Raw genomic sequence first — 26532 nt, 5'->3', positions numbered from 1 at the left:
TTTTAGATTTTATATATAAAAAATATAGTATCCATTTTTAATAATCTTGAAAAATAAAATATAAAATTTTTGTAAAATTTGATTCATTTATGATACCATTTTTATAGATACCATAGTTACAGACCTGATAGCGATTATTTCGCGCCGAGAAGGCGCGAGTGTGCAGTGAGATATGGTGGCAGGTGGTTCAAGAACATATATGTGGATATAAAAATCTTAATTCATAAAACTATTATTTTGAATTTCTTAATTTATTTTTTTAAAATTTCGAATCTTTTGTATTTTTTACAATTTATTTATAAAATAATTCTTATCATCATTTCAAACGATATTGTGTATTCGTGTTTCACTGACAGAAAAATATTAGACTATGGCGGCTCTTAAACGAATACTCAACTTATCTAAGACGATTAAAACTATAACAAGTACGTTTCGTCTTTGCGTTCAAACATCGAAAAAAACTTATTTTACATACGTAAATGAACCTTCTATGCCAATATTAGACAAGGAACCATGCTGGGTCAAAACTGCCGATGAAGCTATTGAAAAAGCAAATTTAGATTCAGGTAATTATTTTTTTCATAATATATTAATTTATTATTAATAATTTAAGTATTATATTTTATTATTTTATTCATAAAATAAGTATCAATTTTTAGATGTCATATTAGATAAAAATTTTATTTTTTAAAAACTAACCTCGAAGTATTACAAGAATAAATCTAAATATCAATGATGTTATTAAAATAGCATATATAATGTAAGTGTAAGAAAAATTTTATTTAAATTTTAATATTATCGAATTTTATTTTTGTCATATGATAATATCTTTTGCATTATTAATAATTTTTATACCTATTTATTTCATTAAATTGAATATTAAAATTTCATATTATAATAAAATTATGAATATAAAATTTTTAAATAATATATTATTTTTATTGTTATTTTTTATTATGATATTTTTTGGATTTTTTTATACATACATTCAATATAACTTGTATACAAAATGTTTAAAATATTATTTTTTATAATTGATTATAAAATATTCGAAATATTTGATTACAAAATATTGAAATATAACTTCTAAATTACATGATTTTATGAAAAATATTTTTTATTGCAAAATATAAATTTTATTAATTTAATTTTTTCATTTATCATCAATATTATAGTTAACTTTATCAAAAATCAAATGAATCATTAAATTAATTATTTAATATGAATATATATATGTATTGATCGTACTTATGCGATTATTTATCGATCAAAAATTTTTAATTTTAATCGATCGATTGAGTTTAAATATTAACATATTGAAAATATTAGTTTATTGAATTAAAAATTTTTATACAATGTTTTAACCTTGGAACATAAATTGAACATGCAATTATGCGCAAGCAAACATTATTGGTTTCGATTAAGTGCATAATGATTTAAATTTCGTCTATAAATTGCTTTTATTTATAGAATCTTTATCATTTATAAATTTCAATAAATAAAATTTTATGAAAAATATTTTTTAGTATTACCACAATTGATAATTAAAATTAATAAATTTTTCTTGTGTACAATCAGATAGATTGTAATTGTAAAAGCGTTAAATTTATGTAAATTACAATTTTTATTAAAATAAATTCTAAATTTTTATTAAAATAACCATTTATAAATCATCATTAGATAAAAAGTTTATTTTGTGAATATTTTGTGAATAATTTTGTAAAATTTTTATTTATCTTTTTCTTATCAAAGGAAAAAAACTTTAAGATTAAAGTTATTATTAATTCATAAAAGATACAAATATTCAGCTGAAAATTATATGATAAATTTTAAATAAAGAATATTTAAAAGTATTCCTTTTGAAATGTTACAATTTATATAATTATTCGATCCTTGAATTATTCCATCTTTTGATAAGCAAAAAGCAATATATAGTAAACAGTCAATTCCATTCTTGTAAAAATAAAAAAAAAAATTCTGAAATATAAGTGGACTGTGTTCATTTATATTATATTATTCACATTTCTTTTAAAAAATTTATACTCATTAAATATCTATAACATTTTTCTAAATATATATTAAATAATGCATATATTGTATTTTAAAAATGGTATTGCAATATGTTTATAACTATTTATTGATCTAAGAATCTAAGAAATAAAATTTTCTAACTTTTTGATTTTTCAATTATTTGAATATCCGAAATTATCGGCCTTATTAGATTAGACGAAAAAAATAAAAATGTTTCTACAAAATAATTATAGAAAATTATATATAATTATATATAATTATTTATAATAATTATAAATATAAAATTATTTATAATAATATATAATATATTTAATTATATATAATTTTTATAGTCATATATCTAAAACTATTTTTAATATTAATATCATAAAAGCACTCGTATGACGTAAATAATTATGTTTTATGTATATTGTATGCATATTTATTATTTATAAATTTTTGATAATATCTGAATTAAAAATGTTTCAAATCTAAGAAGATAGGAAGAGTTTGATCTTTTTATTTTTTAGATCAGCTTGTATTCGTTCAGGGTGCAGCGGCAACACCAACTGAATTATTAAGGGCAATGACCGACTATGGCATTCGATCTGATGTGAGAAATGTACGATTATGTCACATGCATCTTGAAGGTCCTGCACCATTCGCTAAAGCAGAAAATGCAAGTAAGTAATATTGTATATGTAAATATAATAAATTTAATTATCTTATTAAATATCATAGTGATAAATGTTCATTTGTATACATATTTATTTTTTAGAACAGTTTACTTGTTTAACTTGTATTATATTAAAAATCATTTCTAATCAATATTAAAAAAATAAAAATTAAATCATATAAAAATAACAATATTCAATTTTTTGATATTTTATATTATCGGCAGAACATTTTAAGTCCGTCAGCTTTTTCATTGGAGGAAATGTAAGAGCAGCTGTTAATGCAGGACATGCCGATTGCATTCCAATTTTGTTGCATGAAATCCCACGAGTGTTTGAAGAAAAATATCTTAAACCTGACATTGCTCTTGTACAAGTTTGTCCTCCTGATGATAGAGGATACTGTTCATTGGGTACTAGCGTAGATTGTGTACGATCCGCGTTGAGCCATGCAAAGTACATCGTAGGTAAATTTTCAAAGTTTTTTAAATTTATTTTATTTCAGAATTGTCTTTTCACTAATTTTTTTTTCTTTATTTTTTTTGGGGGGGGATATCATTATTTATAGCATTAGTAAACAAGCATATGCCTAGAACATTTGGCGATGCTTCGATTCATGTCAGCCATTTAGATTTTGCCGTCGAACATCACACACCACTTCCAGTACATCCTGTAAAACCACCATCAAAAGAAGAACAACAAATTGGTAAATATATTGCCGAAAATTTAGTAGAAAATGGAGCTACTATGCAAATGGGTATTGGAAGTATACCAGATGCGGTATTATCCTTTCTGGATAATCATAAAAATCTTGGAATTCATAGTGAAATGTTTAGCGATGGTGTAGTAGATCTAGTAAATAAAGGATGTATAACAAATAATTGCAAACCAATGCACAAAGGTAGAATTGTTGGTTCATTTTGCATCGGTTCAGAAAAATTGTATGATTTTATGCATGATAATCCTTTTATAGGTAAGTAATTTTATATCGATTTTTTCTTTATAATTGATCTTGTGTAATTTATTATTTGGTTAATTTTATAGAAATGTTGGCAGTGAATTATGTAAATAATCCACAAATAGTAGCCAAACAAGCAAAGATGACTGCTATTAATTCATGTATAGAAGTTGATATCACTGGACAAATTTGTGCAGATAGTATTGGAACCAGAATGTATTCTGGATTTGGAGGACAATTAGATTTCGTTATAGGTGCAGCTCTTAGTAATGATCGTCAAGGAAAATCTATCATTGCACTACAATCTGTTACCTCAAAGGGTGAAAGTAAAATTCAACCTGTTCTAAAATTAGGTAAATAATTATGATCTCTAATTATTTTTACTTTAATTATATATTTTTAACTATATCATTTATTTTAAGGTTCTGGTGTTGTTACAAATAGAGCAATTGTTCGATATGTTGTCACAGAATATGGAATTGCTAGTTTATTTGGTAAAAGTCTTCAACAGCGATCATATGAACTAATTCAAATTGCCCATCCTGATCATAGAGAAGCGTTAGAAAAAGCAGCTTTTGAACGTTTAAAAATGATGCCAGCGCCATAAACATTTTACTAAAAATAATATTTAAAGGATTTTTTTAAATAGAATTTCATGATAGTTCTTATAAGCACAAATAACTGCGTGCATCAAGCAAAACTATCGTAAATTATTTCATAATTATGTACGATATATACTTTCTTATTGAAAACGTAATAACAAACTCAGAGAAAAAATATCAAAAATAGAATTTTAACATCATTTTATAGCAAACTGTATTTTGAATAAGCATAATTTTTATTTTAAGTGAATAAAAAATATTCATCACCAAAATAAGAATGAAAAAACTTTCATTTTAAACGAGTTACAGATACAATCAAAATGTGATTAACAATAACTAAAACAGTATATAATAACAAATACCTTTTACATGAAATTTGAGAACGTTTCCATATAAAATGCAGTTATTGTAATAATTGAAAATACGTGGCATTTGAAATAATAAAATAAAAATAAAATGTACATAGAATTTTATTCTGTCATAATTTCTTCCATTTATACTGAATAAAATGCAAAATGAACGTATATCGAGAAAATTGAAAAATCGAATACCGGTAAATCCGATGTTCAAATACTAAGCGTGGAGATGGCAACGGGTCTAATGTGATTTGACGTAAATTGACGTTTAAGATTAAAGAAAATTTTTTAGATTATGTGTCATCCAAATTTCGATGTAATTGCTGTATATGCTTTACTGAATCAACAAATTTTAGCAAATTTCAATTTTTTATATATTTTGTGACGTGTCATATTTTCTTTTATCAAAATGTTCGGTCTCAATTTTCGTCGAAATTTGGAGTCAACATTTGGTAAAATTTTACCAACAAAACCTTTTAACATGTGCGGTTTAAGGTATATAAGTATTCGAGAACCTTTACAGCCTTTAAAACGATGTCCAAAATGGGTTTGTGTAGAAGATGCAATAAAAATTATTAATTCAGGTATTTAATAATGACTTTTTTTTTTATTTCATTTTATTTAAAATATATTCTATGATCGTTCTGTGACTGTGTGCATGATTTTCCAGAGCATTTAGTTTTTATACAAGGAGGTGCAGCAACACCTAATGAATTAATACGAGCTATGACTGAGCATGGTGTTTGTAATAATCTACGTGGTGTACGATTAATTCACATGGGTCTTGAAGGAGATGCACCATTTTCAAGTCCTGAGTTTGAGAGTACAGTATTCTGTAAAAATATTATTTCTGTAAAAATATTATTAAATTTTAATTCAAAATATTAAACGTAAATCATCACTATATGTTATATTACGATTATAAAATCATAATTGCTTTTTAGAACATTTTAGATCTGTAAGCTTTTACATTGGTGCTAATCTTAGAGAAGCTGTTAATGAAGGAAGAGCAGATTATATTCCAATATTTCTTCATGAAGTACCAAAACTTTTTTACGAGAGAAGAATTTTTCCAGATGTTGCATTAATTCACGTCAGTGTGCCAGATGCTCGTGGTTTCTGTTCTTTAGGTGTAAGCGTAGATTGTACACGTGCTGCGATTAGTACAGCTAAAGTTATCATCGGTCAGTAAGCATTTGATAATAAATTACATTTGATAATAATTAAATAATAATAAATTTAAAGAATAATAAACATTTTTTTTTCATTTAGCTCAAGTAAATGAACACATGCCAAGATCATTTGGAGATACTGTTATTCATTCAAGTCACATTGATTGGGCTGTTAAATATGATTGTCCTTTACCATGTGTAGCTAGTACTCCACCAAATGAAATTGAACAAGAAATTGGCAAGATCATTGCACAAAGATTAGTAGATGATGGGGCAACTTTACAAATTGGAATTGGTAACATACCTGATGCTGTCCTCTGTTCTCTTGGTAATCATAAGGATTTGGGAGTTCATACAGAAATACTTGGTGATACAATGGTAGATTTAGCAGAACGAGGGAATGTTTCAAATAAAATGAAAATAAAGCACAGAGGACGTATGGTCAGTTCTTTAGCAATTGGTACCAAAAGAGTATACGATTTTTTACATAATAATCCATTTGTAGGTGCGTAATTCATGAAATTTTTCAAAATTTTTTTTAGAAATATTTTAAATTCAATAAATAACATAATATTTATTCACTTGTATAGAAATGCGTGCAATTAATTATGTTAATGATCCTCGAATAATATCGCAACAACCGAAAATGACAGCCATTAATTCTTGTATAGAAATGGATATTACTGGTCAAATATGTTCAGACAGTTTAGGCTGTAAATTGTATTCTGGATTTGGTGGTCAGCTTGATTTTATCCAAGGTGCAGCAATGGCTCAAGATGGTCGAGGAAAAGCTATAATCGCATTCCCTTCAGTAACGAGTAAAGGAGAAAGCAAAATTCAGCCTATAATTAAACTTGGTATAAAATAAAATTTTATATTATTTATAATTATATTTATAAAAAAAAAATTTTTTTAAACAAAATGAATTTTTTAATATAAATATATTATGTACATAAATACAATTGAAGTCTTTTTAATAGGTGGTGGAATTGTGGTAACAAGAGCACATGCGCACTATATAGTTACTGAACATGGAATAGCAAATCTTTTTGGTAAAACATTACGTCAAAGAGCAAATGCATTAATTCAAATTGCTCATCCTGATCATAGAGAATGTCTCGAAAAAGCTGCATTTGAAAGACTTAAATCTAATCCAACAAAATATTTGTAATTTAGATATACAAGTAATATATTTCATAAAATTTGTAATATTGTAATATTTAATCTCACTATATGTGGAAAATAGTTTTTCATTTCAAAAATGTTTTGATGTCAAAATTTTTTTATTATATATGTTTAATATATAAATTATATGTTTTTCTACATAAAAATGAATTATATATATTTTTTCTACATAAAAATGTAAAAAGTCAAAGATTTAATAATGTTTTATGTATAACAATTGTTATTATGAAATTCATTTTTACGATTTATTATATACAATTTGAATAAATAATTATATTTCTAACTTTTATTTAAAAGACATGTATGCAAAGCAAATTATTATCTATATACATGTAATTTCTATATATTTATTATATTTATTATAAATATAATATATACTTAATATTTTATATCATAATATTTTCTAAAAATTTATACCTTCTGGTAATGTTCCTTCTCGTCGTCTCTTTTCAACATTTTCATAATATTCAGAAAAATTAACATAAGACTTAATCCTAGTATTTTTGTTTGTTGATTTTGCATCTGGATATATATCTGATGTTGATGAAGTTTCAGTTGTCGATAAATCGGAATTTTCTTCTGTAATTCCTGTACTTGAATAATCATTTTCTGGCATTGTTATAATTGGAACAGATTCAACAATTGGATTAAATCTGACTGATTGATTAGTTGGACTTTTTAATGCATGAGGGAGCGGAAAATTAAAATTTCGTACAAGAAGAGTTATATCATCTCGTTTACCAGTAGTTACTGTACTTTGTAAGTTACTCATGTTAATATCATGATGAATTCTTACAACTTTATCTACAACAGCTTGAGCAACTCCTGTTAAAGTAGATTGGGCTTGAAACTGAAATTTATTTTAGACAATATATTATTATATTATATAGAATATTAATATATTTGTGAAGCATCTTTTAGAAGCTAAAATAAAAAACTTTACAAAAAAATTTAAAGCTTATTTATTAAGCTTTTTATAAACACTTTAAGTTTGCATTAAATGAAGTGAATCAAAGCCAGACAATAATATGATAGAGATAGAATTATCTCATTCTATTAGCTATTCTTGCTTCATCTAAACTGATTTTTTCATGAATTTTAATTGTTTATAATTTAATAAATAACTCTTAATTGATTTTTTTAATATTAACTTTTTTATTTATTTTAGTCTCTGAATCGATCCTTCAAAAATATTTAATAATATCATAAATATATATATATATATATATATAAGCTGTTCTATTTGAGGTGCAAATTTTTTTATTATAATTCATTTTAAAAAATGTTTCATATAACTTAAATTTTCATAAACTTTCTATTCTATTTATAGGAGGATATCGCATAATAATCATAAATCATTTTTTGATGAAAATATTTTTAAGATTTCAAGATGATCTTTATTTATACTTGAATATACTTTTATATAAGTCTATAGCTCATTCTAAAACGAATTCATTAAAGTATAATACTTTCTTTCAAAGTAATTCAAGGTAATTTATAATATTATTCAAAACTTACTTTTTTTCTATACTCAGAAATTGTTTCTTATTTTTTATTTGTATTCAAAATAAATGCATTGATTTATTTTTTAAATAAAAATTCGATATTTTTAAATATTATTTTAGTAATTTATAAATAGGCATTCATAATTCTATTCTTCATGTTTTCATCATATTAAAATAGTTTTTTTTTTTTCAAAATTATATCTTTCATAAAGTCTCGTAAGAAAAAATTTGTAAATATTAAATTCATGAAAATGAAAAGGATTTCTCATTAACAATTTATTTGATAGAGATATACTGTTCAATGTTTTATGAATTTGACTAATCATTATGTATGGAAGCATTAAACTCATAATTTGATATCAAATGGAATATTTTCCAGAAACCTAGTTAATCAATCAGATAAGATTTGAATACAATAGATAAGGAACAATTTTTAGGTGACAAAAAAACAAAAATCAGTTTTAAATAATATTAAATAATTTTGAATTATTCTGAATGAGATCAATGTTATAGATTAATAAATTTATTTTGGAATGGATTATAAATTTATGATTATATTATCTAAATGATTATAAATCTATCTATATAAAAATATATAATTTTATATAAAAAAATAAAGATCATCTTTTCAAAATTTTGAAAGTACATCTATTTGTGATTATTATACATAAAAATGATTTATGATTATCAATACAATATTTTCTTTTAAACATGAATAAGTTTTATTTAAAATATATGATTTGGCAAATATTTGTGTGCAAAACTTCAAATGAGATATTCTGTATACAATTATTTCACATACCTCTTGAACTGCAAAGTTAATTAATTTTATATTAACTTGATCAATTCCAGTCACTTCTTCTAATGACTTGTATAAGCCACGAGACATAAGCAATAAAAATTTGCAAGATTCATCAAGTTCTATTCCACCATGAATTTCTGGTTCAGCAATAATAGGTTCTGTTGTAGCAGATGCTAATTCTTCGAATTCTTTATATCCTCCTTTGACAAGATAATTTCCAAGACAGCGTGTAGTTTCTTGATTTCCAAGACGAGATCCTTAAATATATATTATTATAAAATGTTTTAATAAGAATAATATTAATTAATTAAATATGATTTTAAAATTTTTTATGATTAAAAAACTCTACCTTGTCTTATGGAATCAATATCTAATTGCAAATGAGATAATCTTAATAGTTCATCTTCATTTCTTAAATCATGATCTACACTTAGTTGTACAACTCTTAACACTTGATTGGTATCTGTTTTGCATAATAAAGCTCTACTATCACCAACATTTGCAACATACAATCTTCCACGATATATAAGAGCTACAACTGCACTAGTTCCTGCTGATAACTCACAATTCAATGCATTTAATTTATCAACCTATACAAAAACTTATAATATGATTAATTTTCAATATTAATAAAATTCATATTATACACTATAACACAATATATTTATCTAACCAAATGAGGAAATTTTTGATATGTTTCATAGGAATTTAATCCATCAGGTATATCAAATTGCAAACTAGTTCGTTCAGCCAAAAGATCTCCAATTGAATCAAAATATCCTCTTTCTACAGCTATAAATGCCTGTCTAAAATAATAAATTATATAATTTTACTTTTTTTATAATAATATACAAAGATTAATTTATAATTTTTATTTTTATTTTTTAATTATACATATTATTACCTAAGAACATCTTTAACTTCTTCATCTGTTGATTTACCATTTAATTGTCCAAGTAAAATTTCTGCAGCCATTCGCTGCATAGCAAAATTTGCAACTTTTGTACCTTCATGACCATCAAATACTCCATAAAGAAATGTCGAATCATCATAACGACAATGAAAGCTACGATCTTCAAATGGATGTTCCTCTTGCCGATATCCATCCTCACGATAAATTTGATTCGTAGAAAATCCTACTCCTGATGAGATATTTAAAATATTAATCATTGATAGGTTATATATCTAAATTTTTACATACCTGATTGTTTACATACTGGCAAATCATCCGTCCAACTATATTGAGTATCCTGAAAAGGTATCAAATTAGGGCGTTCTGCCCTAGTTGGCATTGTTAAAGAAGAAGAAATAACTTTAATAAAAATTTCAATTGAAGTATATGTGAACTTACGTTTCTAACATATCGATTGTATATCGATTCATGTTGATTAAAGATATCGAAAATTTCGTAATAATCGATTAAAGTTATTTAAATTATATCAATATTTAAATAGTTGCATTTTATTTACAATTTTTATCTTCTATATTTATTGATCTATTTCCATTTATATATACATGTATAATATAGCAATATGTTTACATAACATACAAAATATAAAACAAAAATATATATTTATATAGAGAAAAAAGAATTTAAAAAATATAAAGAATTATTATTATACTTGATATCTAATTTTCTTTTCTATGTTTCGAGAAATTTTATCTTTTATTTAGACATAATTTTTTATTATATTTCATATAATTTTCATTTTAAATAATATATATATATATATATATATATATATAAAATATCTATTTTTTATATTTATATATAGATGTTTAATATATGTGTATATGTATAATATTAAAAACAAAAGCAGTTCTTATTATGAATTTTTATTCTACCTGCCAAATTATATGACATTTCGATTTATTAACATTTAAAATTTTAGTAATTATTAAACACTTAAATTAATTGAGTATGTAACAATTCTGATCGCATCAACGAACCGCGATCATCAATTCCACAAAATACTTACAATATGAAAACTTAACAATTTTTTTAGTACATCAACCAAAATAACATTCATCAACAGAAAGAAATAACTTATTAAACAGGTTATTATATATTTGTATTATTTGCATAATCTAATGAATCTTTTTTGTGTATTAATGTATAATATATAAATTTAAAATTATTATAAAATATATATATTATATATATTATATATATATGATATTATTATTCTTATTTTTCTCTATTTTTCTATCATTAATTTATAAAGGACAAAATGAGTCGACGTCCAGGTCTAACAAGAACTGAACAACTTCGTCAAGCCAAAACTGCCAGAGAGCTTGAAAGGATGCAAGAAAGAGCTGCAAGACTTCCACCACCAGAACCATTAAAAGTACGCAAACGGCATGTTAGGCCTGAACCAAAAAAACTGGACTTCACTAAACCAGGATTGACTAAAGCAATGTTAGCTAGAGTAAAACAAGCTGAAAAATTTAAACAAGAATATGAACGTAAGCATGAAGTTCAAGTACCTAAGAGAACACCTGCACCAATAGGAGGTGATCCCAGGTTGCCACGATAAATTTAATTATAATAAACGATTCGATAATTTTTAAATAAATAATAAATTAATTTTTTCTAATTTTTATTATTTGTATTATATTATTATATTAAAATACTAAATAATATATAAAAAAATGAATTAAATAATTTAACATTATCGTACAAATTTATTTTAAATTAGATTGGGTAGGGAAAGAATACCACCAAGGCGTCCTCCACGTGCACCTCCGGCTGTAACTCCACGACCTGTAAGTCCAGTTGCTGGACCTAGTGTGCCACGTGTACCTTCTCCTCCTAGGAGACCTGTTGCTCCAAAAAAACCTATACCTAAAAAGACCACTGATTTAGCTAAAATGATGAATGCTGATGTAATTCAAGCTGAACCAGTTGGTGATGGAGTAATAAATAATATTGTAATACCTCCTGGAGCAGTAAATGAAGAACGTACTACTATTATTAGTGTAGCACAACCACCTGTAGAAGAAACACAAATATCACAAGCAGCTAGTCGTTCAATTCAAGTGATCAGGTGATTTTATAAAAATTTTTTTTTCTGCAATAATAACAAAGCATATTTCACTTTTGACAGTGAAACTCTTAATGAGCAAGATGCTGCAGAATCTGCAGCGGTTCAAAGTAAATTAGCAGATTTGCAACAAGCTAGAAGAGATTTTGTTATTGCGGCTGCAAATGTTGGTGCTAGTGCTTTCGCTCTTGAAGATATCACTCCTCCTGAATTATTTGATGTTACTCCTCCTCCATCTATTGCTGCTCCTGAAATTGTTGCTCCAAGACGATATGTTCGGTAATATTTCATATATTAAATATATATTCATACATTATATTCATATATTAAAATAAAATAAAATTTTTATAATTATTATATTTACATAATAATAATGATGCTTATATAGAGTTCCTGAATTACATGAAGAATTTTTACAACCTGAATATGGTATGGATCATCCAGATATTATTGCTGCTCGTGAACATATGAGAAAAGTTAAAGCTGAGATACAAGCAAGAGAAGCAGCTAAAAGAATAGAAGAAGAATTTGAAAGACTTGAAAGATTACAAGCAGCTGCAGAACAACCAGAAGAAGTACCAATAGAAGTACCAGTACCTATACCAGAAGAAGATATAGCTTGGGAAGAACGAGAAGGCATAAGAATAAAAGCTCATATTCCTCCTACTCCTAAATTACCAGAACCTTATCAATATGAACCCTTTGATCCTGAACAATTAGAAAGATTTTTTGATATTCAAACTTATCCTCCTTGTGAACCATGTGGACCACCACCAGGTAGAGAACATTTACCTCCTGATTTGTGGGAATTAGAAGATCCATGGTATAAACCAGCTCCAGAAGATGAGCCAGATTTAATGGAATTTTCAGATTTAATAAAATTTTGAGTAATCAAAAATTCTACATTTCTAAAGTTTGCTATATATATTTTTTTATTTTAATTTGCTGTAAAATACTTATGTCTTACATAATGTATAGATGTAAATAATAGCAATAATTTTTTAATTTTATCAAATAACATATAATTAACAAAATTTATATTTAATTAAAACAATTAAACATAAAATATTCTATTAGCAAAAAAGTAAAAATTACATCTATAAATACGAGTAATATAATTTATATTAATATATTTTTTTATATTTTTAAATAAAATTTATACGAATATATTTATCAATCATAAGCAACTGATGTATTGATAAATATAATCAATCATCAATAACCAATAAATATAATATGAAAATATTAATGATTAAGATTTATAAATTATCATATGAAATATTACATACTTGATTAACGTTGTAGATGTAAATGCGACAAATTCATAATCCACAAATTTAATATGTTATATAGTCTTATAATTATAACTCACAATAAAAAATTAGCAAAATTTATACTGAACATATTTATTAATAATTGTGTATATTTTATTTAATTATGAATTTTTATTATCATTCTATTCATATGATATATGTGTATATATTAATTGTGAACTTTTTAATTTTATTTCAAATATTTATATAATTGAAAGAGACAAACTCTAAAAAAAATTGACTATAATTGTCAATAAATTATATACATGTATAAGTATCACGAGTATAATGGCGACACCCACTAATGGTAACGGTAATCTTATCGATGAATTTGAAGAAGCATTTCAGGTATAATATTAAAAATATTTTAATTTTTATCATATTGATTTTTTAAAACCATGTTTTGATGAAATTTATTTTTTTTTTTTACATAAAATGCAATTTACAGCAATGTTTGAGTATATTAATAACGAAAGACGAAGGGTTAGGAAACAATGGAATTGGAGTGTCTGGTGGTTTGACTGTGGATAAAGAAGAAGCACGTAGTGAAGTTGAACAAGTTACATTGAGATTTATAGATCTGGCAAGACAAATGGAAGCTTTTTTTTTGCAAAAAAGATTTTTATTATCTGCATTAAAACCAGAATTAGTAGTAAAAGAAGATATCAATGATCTTCGAGTAGAATTAGCACGTAAAGAGGATCTCATAAAAAGACATTATGATAAAATTACAGTGTGGCAGAATTTATTAGCAGATTTACAAGGTTGGGCAAAGTCTCCAGCTCAAGGTCCAGCACCTAATGGTAAGAATTGTAAAAAAAGTATCTATTTTGATAGCACAATAAATAATTTTAATATATTTAGGTTTACCGAATGGTACTCAAAGTGGACAAAACCAACAAAGTGCCAATGGAGGTGGAAATACAACAATGCAACAACAACAAATATTACAACATCAACAGCTTCAACAACAACAACAATTGCAACATCTTCAGCAACATCAAATGCAACAACAACTTCATCAGCAACAGGTATTTAAGTAATACCGTTACGAGCAAAGCTGAAACTCTTCTATTCAGGCAGCTGTTTAAAATTAGTATTGAAAACATTTTTTTGAAATAATATATATAATTTAATATTTTAAAAAAAATATGGACGACAGCGAAAATTGTACATTTATAAAAAATTACTTTTGCTGTAGCAGTTATAGTTAGAAGTTAAATCTTGAATCATCATTCTTTAAAATCTCTGTCTCTCTCTGTCTCTCTCTGTCTCTCTCTCTCTCTCTCTCTCTCTCTATCTATCTATCTATCTATCTATCTATCTATCTATCTATCTATCTATCTATCTATCTATCTATCTATCTATCTCTCTCTCTCTCTCTCTCTCTCTCTCTCTCTCTCTCTCTCTCTCTCGGACTTATTTTAGTTGTAAATTGAAACATTATCAATATAAATTACTGAACTTGATTATAAAAAGTATTGCAGTTATGCATATATCACAAGCTTATTTATACTCACTGTAATATTCTTATTTCAAAATGATATATTTATTATTATTAGATTTTTATATTATTTGTTACAATTTAAAACATTGAATGAATATTGATGTTGTATGATTGAATGTTTCTGTGTGTATGCATGTGAGTGTGAATGTATAAAATATAAATAGATTAAACTGTTATGTAATGATTGAAATACTTATCAAAATTTTTAAAACTATTTTTGCTCTTTTTTTTTTTTTAAGTAATTTCTTAAGATATAAAACCATTCAGTCCTATTGCACAAAAGCAATGTATACCAGTATTGCATATAACAGTGCCTTATAATTCTTATTAACAGAAATGTAATCTGTAAGAACTAAAAATTTGAAGTGCTTTTATTAGTAGCTGCGATATAAAATTATAAAAATAAATTTAATTTCATTTATGGAAAAGGAAAGTATTAAATATACATACTTACAAAATATGTAAAATGGTGCCAAAATAATTGCTATTAAAATGTACAAATATTTAGCCAAAAACTGATATAATAAATCTGATAACAGTAATAATAAAAAAAAAATAAGCATATCACATTTGCTTAACATTAATAGTAAACCTAATAATCCCTACTACCTATAAATATATTAGGAGCAGGTAGTATTATTTCAATTATGTCACATTATAATTTTTCAAAATTATAATATGTATTCATAAATATGTGTACATATTCATTTATATATTTTAACACTTTTTCATTTTTTTTATATAACATAGAACATTTATTTATATTTCATATATTAAAAATTATTATAAACTTTGCATATTCTTTTAATATTCATAAATTTTCTTGTTTACAATACAATGAATATCTTTTGCATGTAAACATGTATGCATGTATGCATCAATGTTAAGAGCTATCAAAAAAAAAATAATTAAAAAAATATGTGCATATATATATATATATATATATATATATATACACATATATATATTAATATATATATTAAGAAATTAATTTTATTATTTTTCTTATTATTTCTAACAATTAAAAATGTTGATATGTATTTTTTTTATATAATATTTAAAGTTACATTAATTTAAAATATTGCAGCATTCATAAAAATGAATCATTGCAAAAAAATGATGCCATTTTATTTATATTTTTACATGCAAATGATGTTTGCAGAATAAATCTTTATTCATGGCAAAAAATGTACTTTCTTTCATTTCCCTTGCCTATCTAATTACTGTTCCTAATATATCCTATTGGTTTGTAAAAATTAAACTCTTTATTTTTCTTATAAATCTATTTACTTAAATATCTTGCATGTGTATACACAGCATTTCTAAAATTTTTATCTTAGTAATATCACTGCTATTTTTAACTTTTTTAATTGCTTAATTTTCATTCAGCATCATTCTTTATAATAAAAGTTTATTAAAAAAAAAAAAAAAAAAGAATTGCATTAACAATAATAAGGTTATTATGAAAAAATATATATAAAATTGCAGGTGCAGCAAGGATCTGGAGCACCTCCTACATCAGGTCTTCAAGGAGTTGGAGTTGCAGTAGGACAACAAGGAATGTTTATGACACAAGGAGCAGTAGGAGTGACAGGTACTCGAGCAGGATTCCCTGTTGCAGGTGTAGGAAGTAGTACACTTCAGGGTCCGCTCGCTTTCCTAGAAAAGACAACGAGCAATATAGGAATGCCCGAAAGGCGGAGTTGACGCGGAAGGGGGAGGGGCCGGGGTCGGGGTCGAGGAAAAGGCCGAGGAAGAGGACGAGGCGGAGGAGGAAGTTTACCTCCGCCACCACCACTTCTCGATACTTCGGACCCGTCGTCGTATGCTGCTGCTGCCGCAGTCGCAGCTGCTGCGGCAGCGCCCCTTCCCTCTCCACAGCAGCAGCCTCCACCATCTTGTACATGAATATTATACAAATTAATTTATTATTGTAAAATATTGTTCCTACATCTAAAATTATTGTGATCGCAGAATATTCTTATGAATATATAAGTTTTACTTTCTTTAGTAAAAAGATGAAGTGCTTCATTAATTTAATATTAAGTGCATGATTTTGTACACTTATATTAATATGTATATTAAAATATTTATGATAAATATTAATTAATCTTTTTTAGAAATTGGGATTTTAATTAAAAATAATAAATATCATTTTTATTAAATCATATATTAATATAAATAATGAATATATATTATTATTTTTCTCGTAGAAAAATATTCTATGTTACTTTTCTTGATTTTTTACTTTGGTATTTTATATCATTTGCTTTTTATATTATAAATAATTTTGAAAACTATATAAAGAATATATAATATATTCATAAAACAAAATAATTGATATATCAATTTAAAATGTTCAAGGGGATAAGCAGCAGAAACTGTACATAAAAAATCGCAGTACTAAGCAAATTAATTCATGTATATAAAATTAGAAGTACGACTTTTTTTACAATATGTCATATTGTATTTTATTATATTAAGTTCGAATTATTAACACTTTTACAAGTTGTGTGTAATATTTTACACGATATTGATTAAATTATTAAATGTATTTTAAATGCAAATAAAGTATAAATTGTCTAAAATCAATATACCTCCCATAAATATATATTTTTATTATATTAAGCTATACTTTGTACAAATTAAGTATATTATATTCTATTCTATTATACGATATTATACATTTAAACTTTTTTGATAATATTGAATCTCTCTATTCTTTTATAATTATTGATTGTTACTATCCAATTGCTTCACTAAATATAATACTTTATATAATGTGAATAAAGTAAGCTGTACAAAAAGTTCATCATATTTGTACTAAGTATTGCTGTACTGCAAAGATATAATTCTGTACACAAATATAATGATTGCATATTAATCAATTTTCTTATATATTTCGATTTACTTTCTATTCGTTGTATTAATTCTAGTCAATTTGTATAAATGTCTGAATATAAGACGGGAGGTAAACATATATATATATATATAGAAAATGAAATTATATATACATATATATACATGTGTATATACACATATGTATACGTATATATAAAAATAGATAAACTTGCACCATACAACTTAAAATAGTTGTCAATTTTAACACAATGCCTGTAAAAACTGGATCAGCGTACGAGTCGGACGACCTGTCATTCCCGCTGGTATATATGGTAACTTATCAGGTCCAGGACCCATTACTCCTGCAATATCTAAATGTAACCATGGAGTATTATTCGATACGAATTCGCGTAAAAATGCAGCTGCAGTGCATGAACCTCCACCTTTAATTTTTGCAACATTTCTCACATCAGCTGATTTAACTTTTTCTGCAAATAATATCATATTATTTAAAATATTAATTCAATATTAAAAATAATATTTTCTCTCATACTTGTCATTTCATCCGTAAAATGTTGCCAAAGTGGAAATCTCCATACTCTATCACCAGAAAGAGTGCCCGCATTTTTTAATTTTTCAAACAATGTACTATTATTTGTGAAAACTCCAGTTGCTGCTCCACCTAAGGCAATTCTCATAGCACCCGTTAGTGTTGCAATGTCCAAGATAAAACTATATACAAAAGATATTTAATGAATATTTAATAAATATTATCGTATTCATTATTATATATTCTCTAATTTATATATCCATTACCTTGGATTAAATTCTTGAGCATAACAAAGGGCATCTGCAAGAATAAGTCTACCTTCTGCATCTGTGTTATCTACAATAATACTCTTTCCATTCATTGCAATTACAACATCTCCTGGCTTAGTTGCAGTTCCAGATGGTAAATTTTCAGTTAAAGGTATCAAACCAATAATATTTAATTTTAGTTTAAGTTCTGCAGCAGCTCGAATAGCAGCTACTACACATGCAGCACCACTCATATCTGCACGCATTTCATCCATGTCAGCTGAAGGCTAAAATTATGTATTTATATTAAATTATATATAATTTATATTAAATATTTAAATTTATTTTACCTTGAGACTAATACCGCCAGCATCGAAGGTGACACCTTTTCCAATAAAAACAATTGGTTGAGAATTATCAGCATTTTTATAGTGAATTTCAATAAATTTTGGTGGTTCACAACTACCGTGAGATACACTAAGAAAAGAACCCATTTTTTTCTGTTCTGCCCATTCTTCATTATGAATTTGTACAGTAATTCCTAATTTAGTAAGAACTGTATGCACTTCTGTAGAAAATATTGTAGGTGTCATTAAATTGGCTGGAGTATCTGCCAAATGTCGTGCCCAATTTTGAGCTTGAGCCTTAATGCTTCCAATTCGCCACTGTTCCCTTGAAAAAATAATTTTTATTAAGCTAAGAAATAAATAATATATAAAAGAATATGTGAAAGTATATAAACTCACTCTCCTTCCTGACCATATAATGAAACTTTTGGAAGTATTTTCTGTTTCTCTTTATTTTTCAATCCTTGATAAAACCACATTGATAATGCAGCTCCTTCTGCTGCAGCTTCTGCATCTCCTAAAGCCTCTAACTGTATATCTTTTATTTCAACTGCATCTAATGCACGGCAACCAGCTAGTGCAATATTATTATATTAATTAGTTAAAATATAATATAAAGAGAATATAATGTATTAGTTATAATTTATTAGTTTATAATCTAATAGATATATTTGGTTTTATTTTTATATTTATCTGTTTATAAAATATGTACCTGCCGCCGCTATACGTATATTCTCTTTTCCTTCATGTATTTCTTCAAGTTGATTTATGCCAAGATTTTTTTTTCCGAGGCCAACAACTGCAATTCCTGCATAATCTTTTTCATCCAAACCCCAAAATACTCTAGCATGACCTTTGGGAATTTTTGGACCTGCTCTGTAGTAGTACAAGTATTGAAATATTATTTAAAATTAATTATCCGATAGAACAAATATAAATTGATAAAAGGGATATGTACATAAAATCAGAAAAAGTTTTTGAAGGACATATTGAGACAAATTCATAAATTTATTTCTTACAATAATTCTAGGCATCTTGGACATGTATCAGCACATGCTATAGCATCTGCAATTTTAAAATACAATCTAAAAATATACTATTCTTTACATATATCCTAGAATATATTCCTTTAAAATTACTCTAATTAATATTATTAATAATTGTATTAACTAATAATTAGATTAAAATTACAATTATTTTTCACAATTTTCACAAGAACTACATATTAATTCACAATTATATTCTCTGATTTATAAGGAGATAATTGATTTGCACTCATGTAATAACATTAACAGTAAACGCGATAATTATTTAATATATTTTGATATTATTTGATAAGAATTTATAATAAAGAATTATCTGAATATATGCAATAAAATGTAACATTATGTTCTTATTAAAAAAAATTTGCTTTCTTGTCAATATATATATATATATATATATATATATATATATATATATATATACACTATATATATACACACAAAGTTAAGTATGTAAATTTGTCATGGGGTTTTATATTTGTTGTTATTTGCTTAAATATTATTATGTAAATTGTAAAGAAATTATTATAAAAATTGATATATTGATATTTAAAAATGAGCTATAGATTTGCTTAGAATTCAGAGCTAAGTGAAATAATATTTTCAAAAATAATTTTATTTTTTCAATAAAGTAAAATCATTATATCTATAATTATTAATATTCTTCAAAGCAATTATCATTAATTATAATTAATATATATAATTATTTAATTATAATAGTATAATTCTGAAAGTAAAAAAAACATTTTTATTATAATTTATTATTTTTTTATTATAAATTCTATCTTTCCTTAGCTCTGATGCTAATATATAAAATAGTGATTATAACTCTGATAATAGGAACTTAATGCAATTTAAGCACATTTACTATTTCTGTAATGTTTTTGGCACAAATTGAATTGAACTGATAGTATCAATATTATTTATATCAACTTATACATTTTCAAATTTAAACTATTAGGCTATTTTGGCAAGATTTATTATAAGGATCACATGTAATTAAAGTTATGTCACACAATTATTATGAATTAATTACTTAAAATATTTTACTTTTTTATATATTGTTATATGTCACAAAAATATTTTTTACATTACAAGCTGTTTGGAATTATTATAAAATTTTATATTTCTTTCAACACTCACAAATCTTATATTTATAGAACTAAAAAATCTATGTATTATTAAATAACTTATTTGACTTAATTATGAACAAATACTATTATCATGTAAAATTAATTACAAAATTAATTAATATCATATTAAGAATAAAAAATACAAAAATACAGATAATTAATATAATAATATAATAATAAGTAATAATAATAAAGTTTTGTGCTAATAAATGCTAATTATTAATTATGTTAATAATGATTTATTATATCTGAATTGTGCTAGAATAATTATAGAAATACATTAATTTCAAACATAGCTAAATTAATATAATTTTATAAAAGGCCATGTTTTAAATTAAAAAATATTTTATGCATACATATTAATATACTTTCAGAATTATTTATTATTAAAATTCAGTCTATTATTAAAAATATATCTAAATTGAAAAACAATTAAATCAGAATGATATAAATAACAGTATTGAAATATTTAATAAAAACATAATAAAGTGTTTGAGCTGTTTGGTATGCAGAATATTACTTTTTCAAGTAAATCAGTCTCTAATATGATAATTTAGATTTTAATATATTCTAAATTTTTTTCTTTTTCAATTTTGCTTACAACAAATTACTGTAACATTTAGAATAAATTTTCACTTCTCGTTGTTATTTGTGCCTAAGCACTTAATTGAATAAATTTCAAAATATATATGTATATCAATATTTGCTAAGGATTATAGAATTTATAATTAACTTTAAACTAATTCTAATATCTTAATAGTTCCTTGAGAATTTGCTGCTACTACAACATTGGACATTTGTTTCCAACAAACTGCAGATACAAATTCATTCAGATCTTCTTCTCTTCGTTCTTGTATTTCTAATATACTTCGAACGGCATCAAATTTATACGAGAATAACTGTTTCGAAAGTCCTTTATAATATACATAAAGTGCATTATTTTCTGATCCACATGCTACATAATCACCATCAGTAGTAAGACCTATAAAATTCTTTTCATTAACATGTCCAACAAATGATCGCAAACAGTGTGGATTATTAATATTCCACATTTTTAATTGCGAATCGGTACTTGCAGATACTATTTCTTCCTTATTTATAAATTTAACATATGAAACAGCTTTACGATGACCTTTAAAAATGCAAAGTGCTTCTTTCATATTACGTAAATCATAATAATGGACACAGTGATCTGCAGATCCAAATGCCAAGTGACATGAACTACGTGGATTAAATTTTACACAACATACATTAGCTTTTGCTTCTAATGAAGCTACAGAATGATCATTGTTTAAAGACCACAATTTAACTCTAGCATCATCTGATCCTGATGCTATGAGTTTAGTATCTACATCATTGAAGTCAACAGACCAACATCTCTTTTCATGTTCTTGAAATGTTTTAGTTCTTTGACAAGTTGCAGCATCCCATACTGTTACAGTTCCTTCATAATCAGATGATGCTAGCATTCCTTTGTGAAAGGAATTCCATGAAACACATGATATTTTAGAGCTAGAAACCATTTCAACACAAGGATAATGTATATCTACAGTATCTCTTATTACAGCACTATAGTCAAATACTTTTATACGTTTTGTAACTCCAGCTATTGCAAAGAATTCATTATCTTTATCAAATTCAATACTTGAAACAATAGTGGAATTATTAAAAATATCCGATGAATAATTTAAAGTTGCAAGTGGGCGTAAAGATTTATATCTCGAAAATTTGACAAGATTTTCTCTAAAAACATCAAGACCTGAACTAGTGCCTTGCCATGAATCACTCTGACTCTGAGATTTATGACCAAGGAGTAATTCTTTAGCACGAGAGTCAAAATAACATTGAACAAAATCATCAAAATGAGCATGCATCCTCTTTCTACGTGTTGCTAATGTAGATCCTATTGCATAATCATTTTGCTTCTTACTTCCTGTAGGATTAATAAATGTGTCACTGCTAATATTTGCTTTTTCATTTGGTTTTACCATATTTGAATCTATTATGTCTATAAGACCAATCATTTCTTTTCTTATAGCTGATACATGTGCAGTATCATTTTCACTTGATTTCTTCAAATCTTCTACTTTAGGACATTTATTTTGAACGTCTCTTAAAATATTCTCAACCTCATCCATATCTCTCTTAATTAATGCTATCTCCTTTTGTAATTGATTTTTTTGTTCTTCTTTCTGTTGTAATAGATGTTTTAAAAATTCATGCAACAATTTATTTTGTGCTGCACATGTTTCTGCTTCTAGTAGATGTTTTCTTTGTGTTAATACTTCTAACATTACATTTACATCAGGTAATGTTAGATTAGCACTTTCTGCAGCTATAATATCTCTTAATCCATCATGAGGTGGTACAGATAAATCTGTATTACCTAATTTATGTTTACCATCAGCTGCATATGATGATCCCAATTCAGCAAAACCTTTAATTCTAGTTTTATATTTTGATATCAGTTCATGTAACAAAAAGTTTGGAAAAATATCTTGTTGAGTTAATGTGTAACTACACTTTGGACAACGACCATTGGCTTCCAAAGATTTTACTATACAGCGATAACAAAATGTATGACCACAACGTGTAATATGAGCTTCATCAATTACCTCAAAACAAATAGGACATAAATAATCATTACTTTTATCTTCAAATGTACCACTAATCCTATGAAGAACATTTGCAGAGTGATGTTGTTTATTCATTCTATCACTATATTCACCTATACCTCCACTACTTCCAGCAGTGGTATCATTTCCCAAATTACTATCATTGATAGCTGACATCTTTCTTCTTAATTGAATAATATTTCTTAAAATACATTTAATTATTTTAAAATACATCTGGTAATTTTAATCTGCTTTTTTAAATTTCATATTTTTCAAAGTTCCATTTGAATTCTTCTGACATGATTTTACTTGATTAATATTAATCTATAGAAATAATTACTTTATAAATAATATATTGTTAAAATTTTTTTATATAAGAAAATAGGTATCTGGTAACTCCTTCTGTGCTGCGAATTTTTGCCTCATATCATGCGTACAATATCGTCTCTCAGTCTAGTCTCTCCTGAAACAATGAAAATAATGCCAGTGAGCTCAAAGAACACAAATTTCATTCAAATTGAATTTTATTAACAGAAAATACTTTATGTAAAATTTTTAAAATAATAAAGAAAAAGCATTTCTGAATATTATATGTGAAGCTCAGGCAGCATTATGAAAATTGTTTCAGGCTGGAACTATGAATAAAACATTTAAATATTCATTAATATTAATCCATATAATATGTAAGATAAAAATACAAGAATAATAATATATAAAATTATATACTTTATATTACAATTTTTACTTATTTTAATTCAATGTAATTTATTATATACATTTAGTTTATTTTGAATTGATTAGTACTTGATTTGAAGAAAAACGCTTCAATGCTATGTGTAATATTTATACTTGGATACACACCTATCATTTAGTTTCACATATTATATAAAAAAAATATATTTAATAAAAATAATATTAATACAGATTTTACATAGATATGTGATATAATTATGATATAAAATATTATAATACAAAATATATTAGAAATTACTAATATAATTTCAGACTTACAAAAAAATATTTTGTCGCAGTTTTCCTTTAACTAGTTCGTCATAGTTAATTGCCGTAGGAGTCAATGAAATGTTGTTTTCATCTTCTGCTTCATATATACCAAGCACCAATCCTTTCTGTTAGAAATTAAAATATTTATAAATTAAAAATCCAGAATAAATATCGAATATAAAAATCTAAGATAATATAATAATAATAAGATAATATAAATCTACATCGAATCATAGTTTCATAAAACATTCATAATCATAAAACATATTTATCGTTTTTTTTTTGAAAAATTTTTTTTTAGAAAAAAGTAAAAAGATAAGAATAATATTTGATTTTTCATTAAAATTTTTTATAACTTAAATATCACAATGAAAAAAAATGGGTTTCTCCCATTTTCTTTTCTACGATGTTGGAAACCAAACTTTTCCATTTTGGCAATTTCTTGCGTAAAATTAGAATATAAAAATTTATCTAAAAAACAACAATGAATACTATTCGCTATATATAAATAAATATACATTATAATTACCTTCATGGCCGAGATGTTGGATAAGAAACGTAACTGCGAATTTCCGTATTGCAGACCCTTACCCCTGATAAGAGACAATGCCATAATTTGTTCAAGAGAGCACTTAGGTGTGATATATATACGTATACTATATAGTATATATATATATATATATGAACATGTAAGTGTATGTTCACATAACGTACTATACATATATTTCCCTCAAAAGATACGATATCTAGATATCTTGGTCACTTATATTATAGATTCGCAACTCTAATACTTCACGTAACATGTTCGTGTGGCGACACCAATTTCCGTTAGCTGTCCCGCCGAAAAATTCGTTTCCGGTAAAATATTTTTCCGATGAAAATAAAAAATCAACTTTTGTTTCTAAATATATTTTCAAATAGATAGACTGCATTTTCTGCTGCACAAAATTAATTTAATTAATTTAATTAACATAAAATATATAATAAGAATTTTTATAATAATCTTTTAATTATGATTAATAATATAATTAGTATAAGAATATAGTTAATCTTATTTTATATGTATAATTATATATTTAAATATGTAAAATATTAATATATTTGTGACATACCTTTGGAAAGTAAAGGTTGACTCTGAAGGTCAAAATAAACACAAAAGTTGCTATATAAAAATATCGGTTGGGTCTTATTTATTAAATTATAAACAATTGAAATTCGCATTAGATAAAGCAAAACAGGAATAAAGTGCATTGATAATATAACAGAGATAAAATGATTTCTCTCTATTTCCGTTTTGCTTTATCTAATGCAAACTTCAATTTATAATTTAATAAATAAATCTTAATCGGAATTTTTGTTAATTTTTGTATTCAAATGTTTTAATCCAAATATTGATATTTCATATTGATATTTTATATGATAACATTAAAATATTGATATTTAATCCGTAAATATTGAAATTTCAATATAATCTATTTTAAAATTATATACAAAATTAATGCAATTTAACACCAACTTAATCGAAAATAGAGCATTTAAAATCAAAATAACAAAAACCATAAGAACTTTCTTTCAAACTTAATATCTTAGATAGGAATTAAGAAAATAGTAATTTAATGGATATA

The 26532-nt window shown here is 25.0% G+C and overlaps 6 protein-coding genes across 8 annotated transcripts; 4 read left to right on the top strand and 2 right to left on the bottom strand.

The window, feature by feature from the left end:
- Positions 1–119: 119 nt before the first annotated feature.
- On the top strand, positions 120–4712 carry LOC107997988 (4-hydroxybutyrate coenzyme A transferase). Of its 2 annotated transcripts, XM_028666767.2 has the most exons (7): positions 138–425; positions 504–566; positions 2541–2693; positions 2912–3151; positions 3253–3657; positions 3729–3995; positions 4065–4712. In XM_028666767.2, exons 1-7 carry the CDS (start codon positions 371–373, stop codon positions 4247–4249), a joined length of 1368 nt encoding a protein of 455 aa, XP_028522568.1. In that variant the 5' UTR covers positions 138–370; the 3' UTR covers positions 4250–4712. The 2 variants fall into 2 exon arrangements, with proteins under 2 accessions (XP_016912451.1, XP_028522568.1); XM_017056962.3 differs by having other exon boundaries at positions 120–566.
- Positions 4713–5009: 297 nt separating this feature from the next.
- Positions 5010–7346, top strand: LOC107997989 (4-hydroxybutyrate coenzyme A transferase). The gene is made up of 6 exons (XM_017056963.3): positions 5010–5184; positions 5271–5423; positions 5545–5784; positions 5873–6277; positions 6363–6629; positions 6753–7346. The coding sequence occupies exons 1-6, from the start codon at positions 5010–5012 to the stop codon at positions 6941–6943; spliced, it is 1431 nt and encodes a 476-aa protein (XP_016912452.1). The 3' UTR covers positions 6944–7346.
- On the bottom strand, positions 6695–10808 carry LOC107997990 (TGF-beta-activated kinase 1 and MAP3K7-binding protein 1). Its single transcript, XM_017056965.3, has 7 exons — positions 10616–10808; positions 10466–10545; positions 10169–10406; positions 9938–10070; positions 9614–9854; positions 9265–9521; positions 6695–7807 (listed from the first exon to the last, which is right to left on the bottom strand). Exons 1-7 carry the CDS (start codon positions 10645–10647, stop codon positions 7361–7363), a joined length of 1428 nt encoding a protein of 475 aa, XP_016912454.1. The 5' UTR covers positions 10648–10808; the 3' UTR covers positions 6695–7360.
- A 204-nt stretch (positions 10809–11012) lies between these two features.
- On the top strand, positions 11013–13702 carry LOC107994545 (neurofilament medium polypeptide). Its single transcript, XM_062086198.1, has 5 exons — positions 11013–11322; positions 11490–11798; positions 11959–12311; positions 12372–12587; positions 12697–13702. The coding sequence occupies exons 2-5, from the start codon at positions 11496–11498 to the stop codon at positions 13193–13195; spliced, it is 1371 nt and encodes a 456-aa protein (XP_061942182.1). The 5' UTR covers positions 11013–11322; positions 11490–11495; the 3' UTR covers positions 13196–13702.
- A 125-nt stretch (positions 13703–13827) lies between these two features.
- Positions 13828–17720, top strand: LOC107994546 (mediator of RNA polymerase II transcription subunit 28). The gene is made up of 4 exons (XM_062085659.1): positions 13828–13969; positions 14070–14424; positions 14486–14652; positions 16617–17720. Exons 1-4 carry the CDS (start codon positions 13910–13912, stop codon positions 16833–16835), a joined length of 801 nt encoding a protein of 266 aa, XP_061941643.1. The 5' UTR covers positions 13828–13909; the 3' UTR covers positions 16836–17720.
- LOC107997991 (E3 ubiquitin-protein ligase COP1) lies at positions 17573–25643 on the bottom strand. Of its 2 annotated transcripts, XM_017056968.3 has the most exons (8): positions 25437–25643; positions 24917–25032; positions 19827–19990; positions 19514–19688; positions 19118–19439; positions 18786–19054; positions 18523–18701; positions 17573–18457 (listed from the first exon to the last, which is right to left on the bottom strand). In XM_017056968.3, the coding sequence occupies exons 1-8, from the start codon at positions 25626–25628 to the stop codon at positions 18231–18233; spliced, it is 1644 nt and encodes a 547-aa protein (XP_016912457.2). In that variant the 5' UTR covers positions 25629–25643; the 3' UTR covers positions 17573–18230. The 2 variants fall into 2 exon arrangements, with proteins under 2 accessions (XP_016912457.2, XP_016912456.1); XM_017056967.3 differs by lacking the exons at positions 17573–18457; positions 18523–18701; positions 18786–19054; ... (2 more) ...; positions 19827–19990; positions 25437–25643 and adding an exon at positions 20102–24368 and having other exon boundaries at positions 24917–25037.
- Positions 25644–26532: the final 889 nt, after the last annotated feature.

The sequence above is a fragment of the Apis cerana genome, linkage group LG15 (assembly GCF_029169275.1).
Source record: "Apis cerana isolate GH-2021 linkage group LG15, AcerK_1.0, whole genome shotgun sequence".
Lineage (NCBI taxonomy): Eukaryota > Metazoa > Arthropoda > Insecta > Hymenoptera > Apidae > Apis > Apis cerana.
The sequence above is the reverse complement of the archived record's forward strand: the minus strand, read 5'-3'. Positions and strand labels throughout refer to the sequence as shown.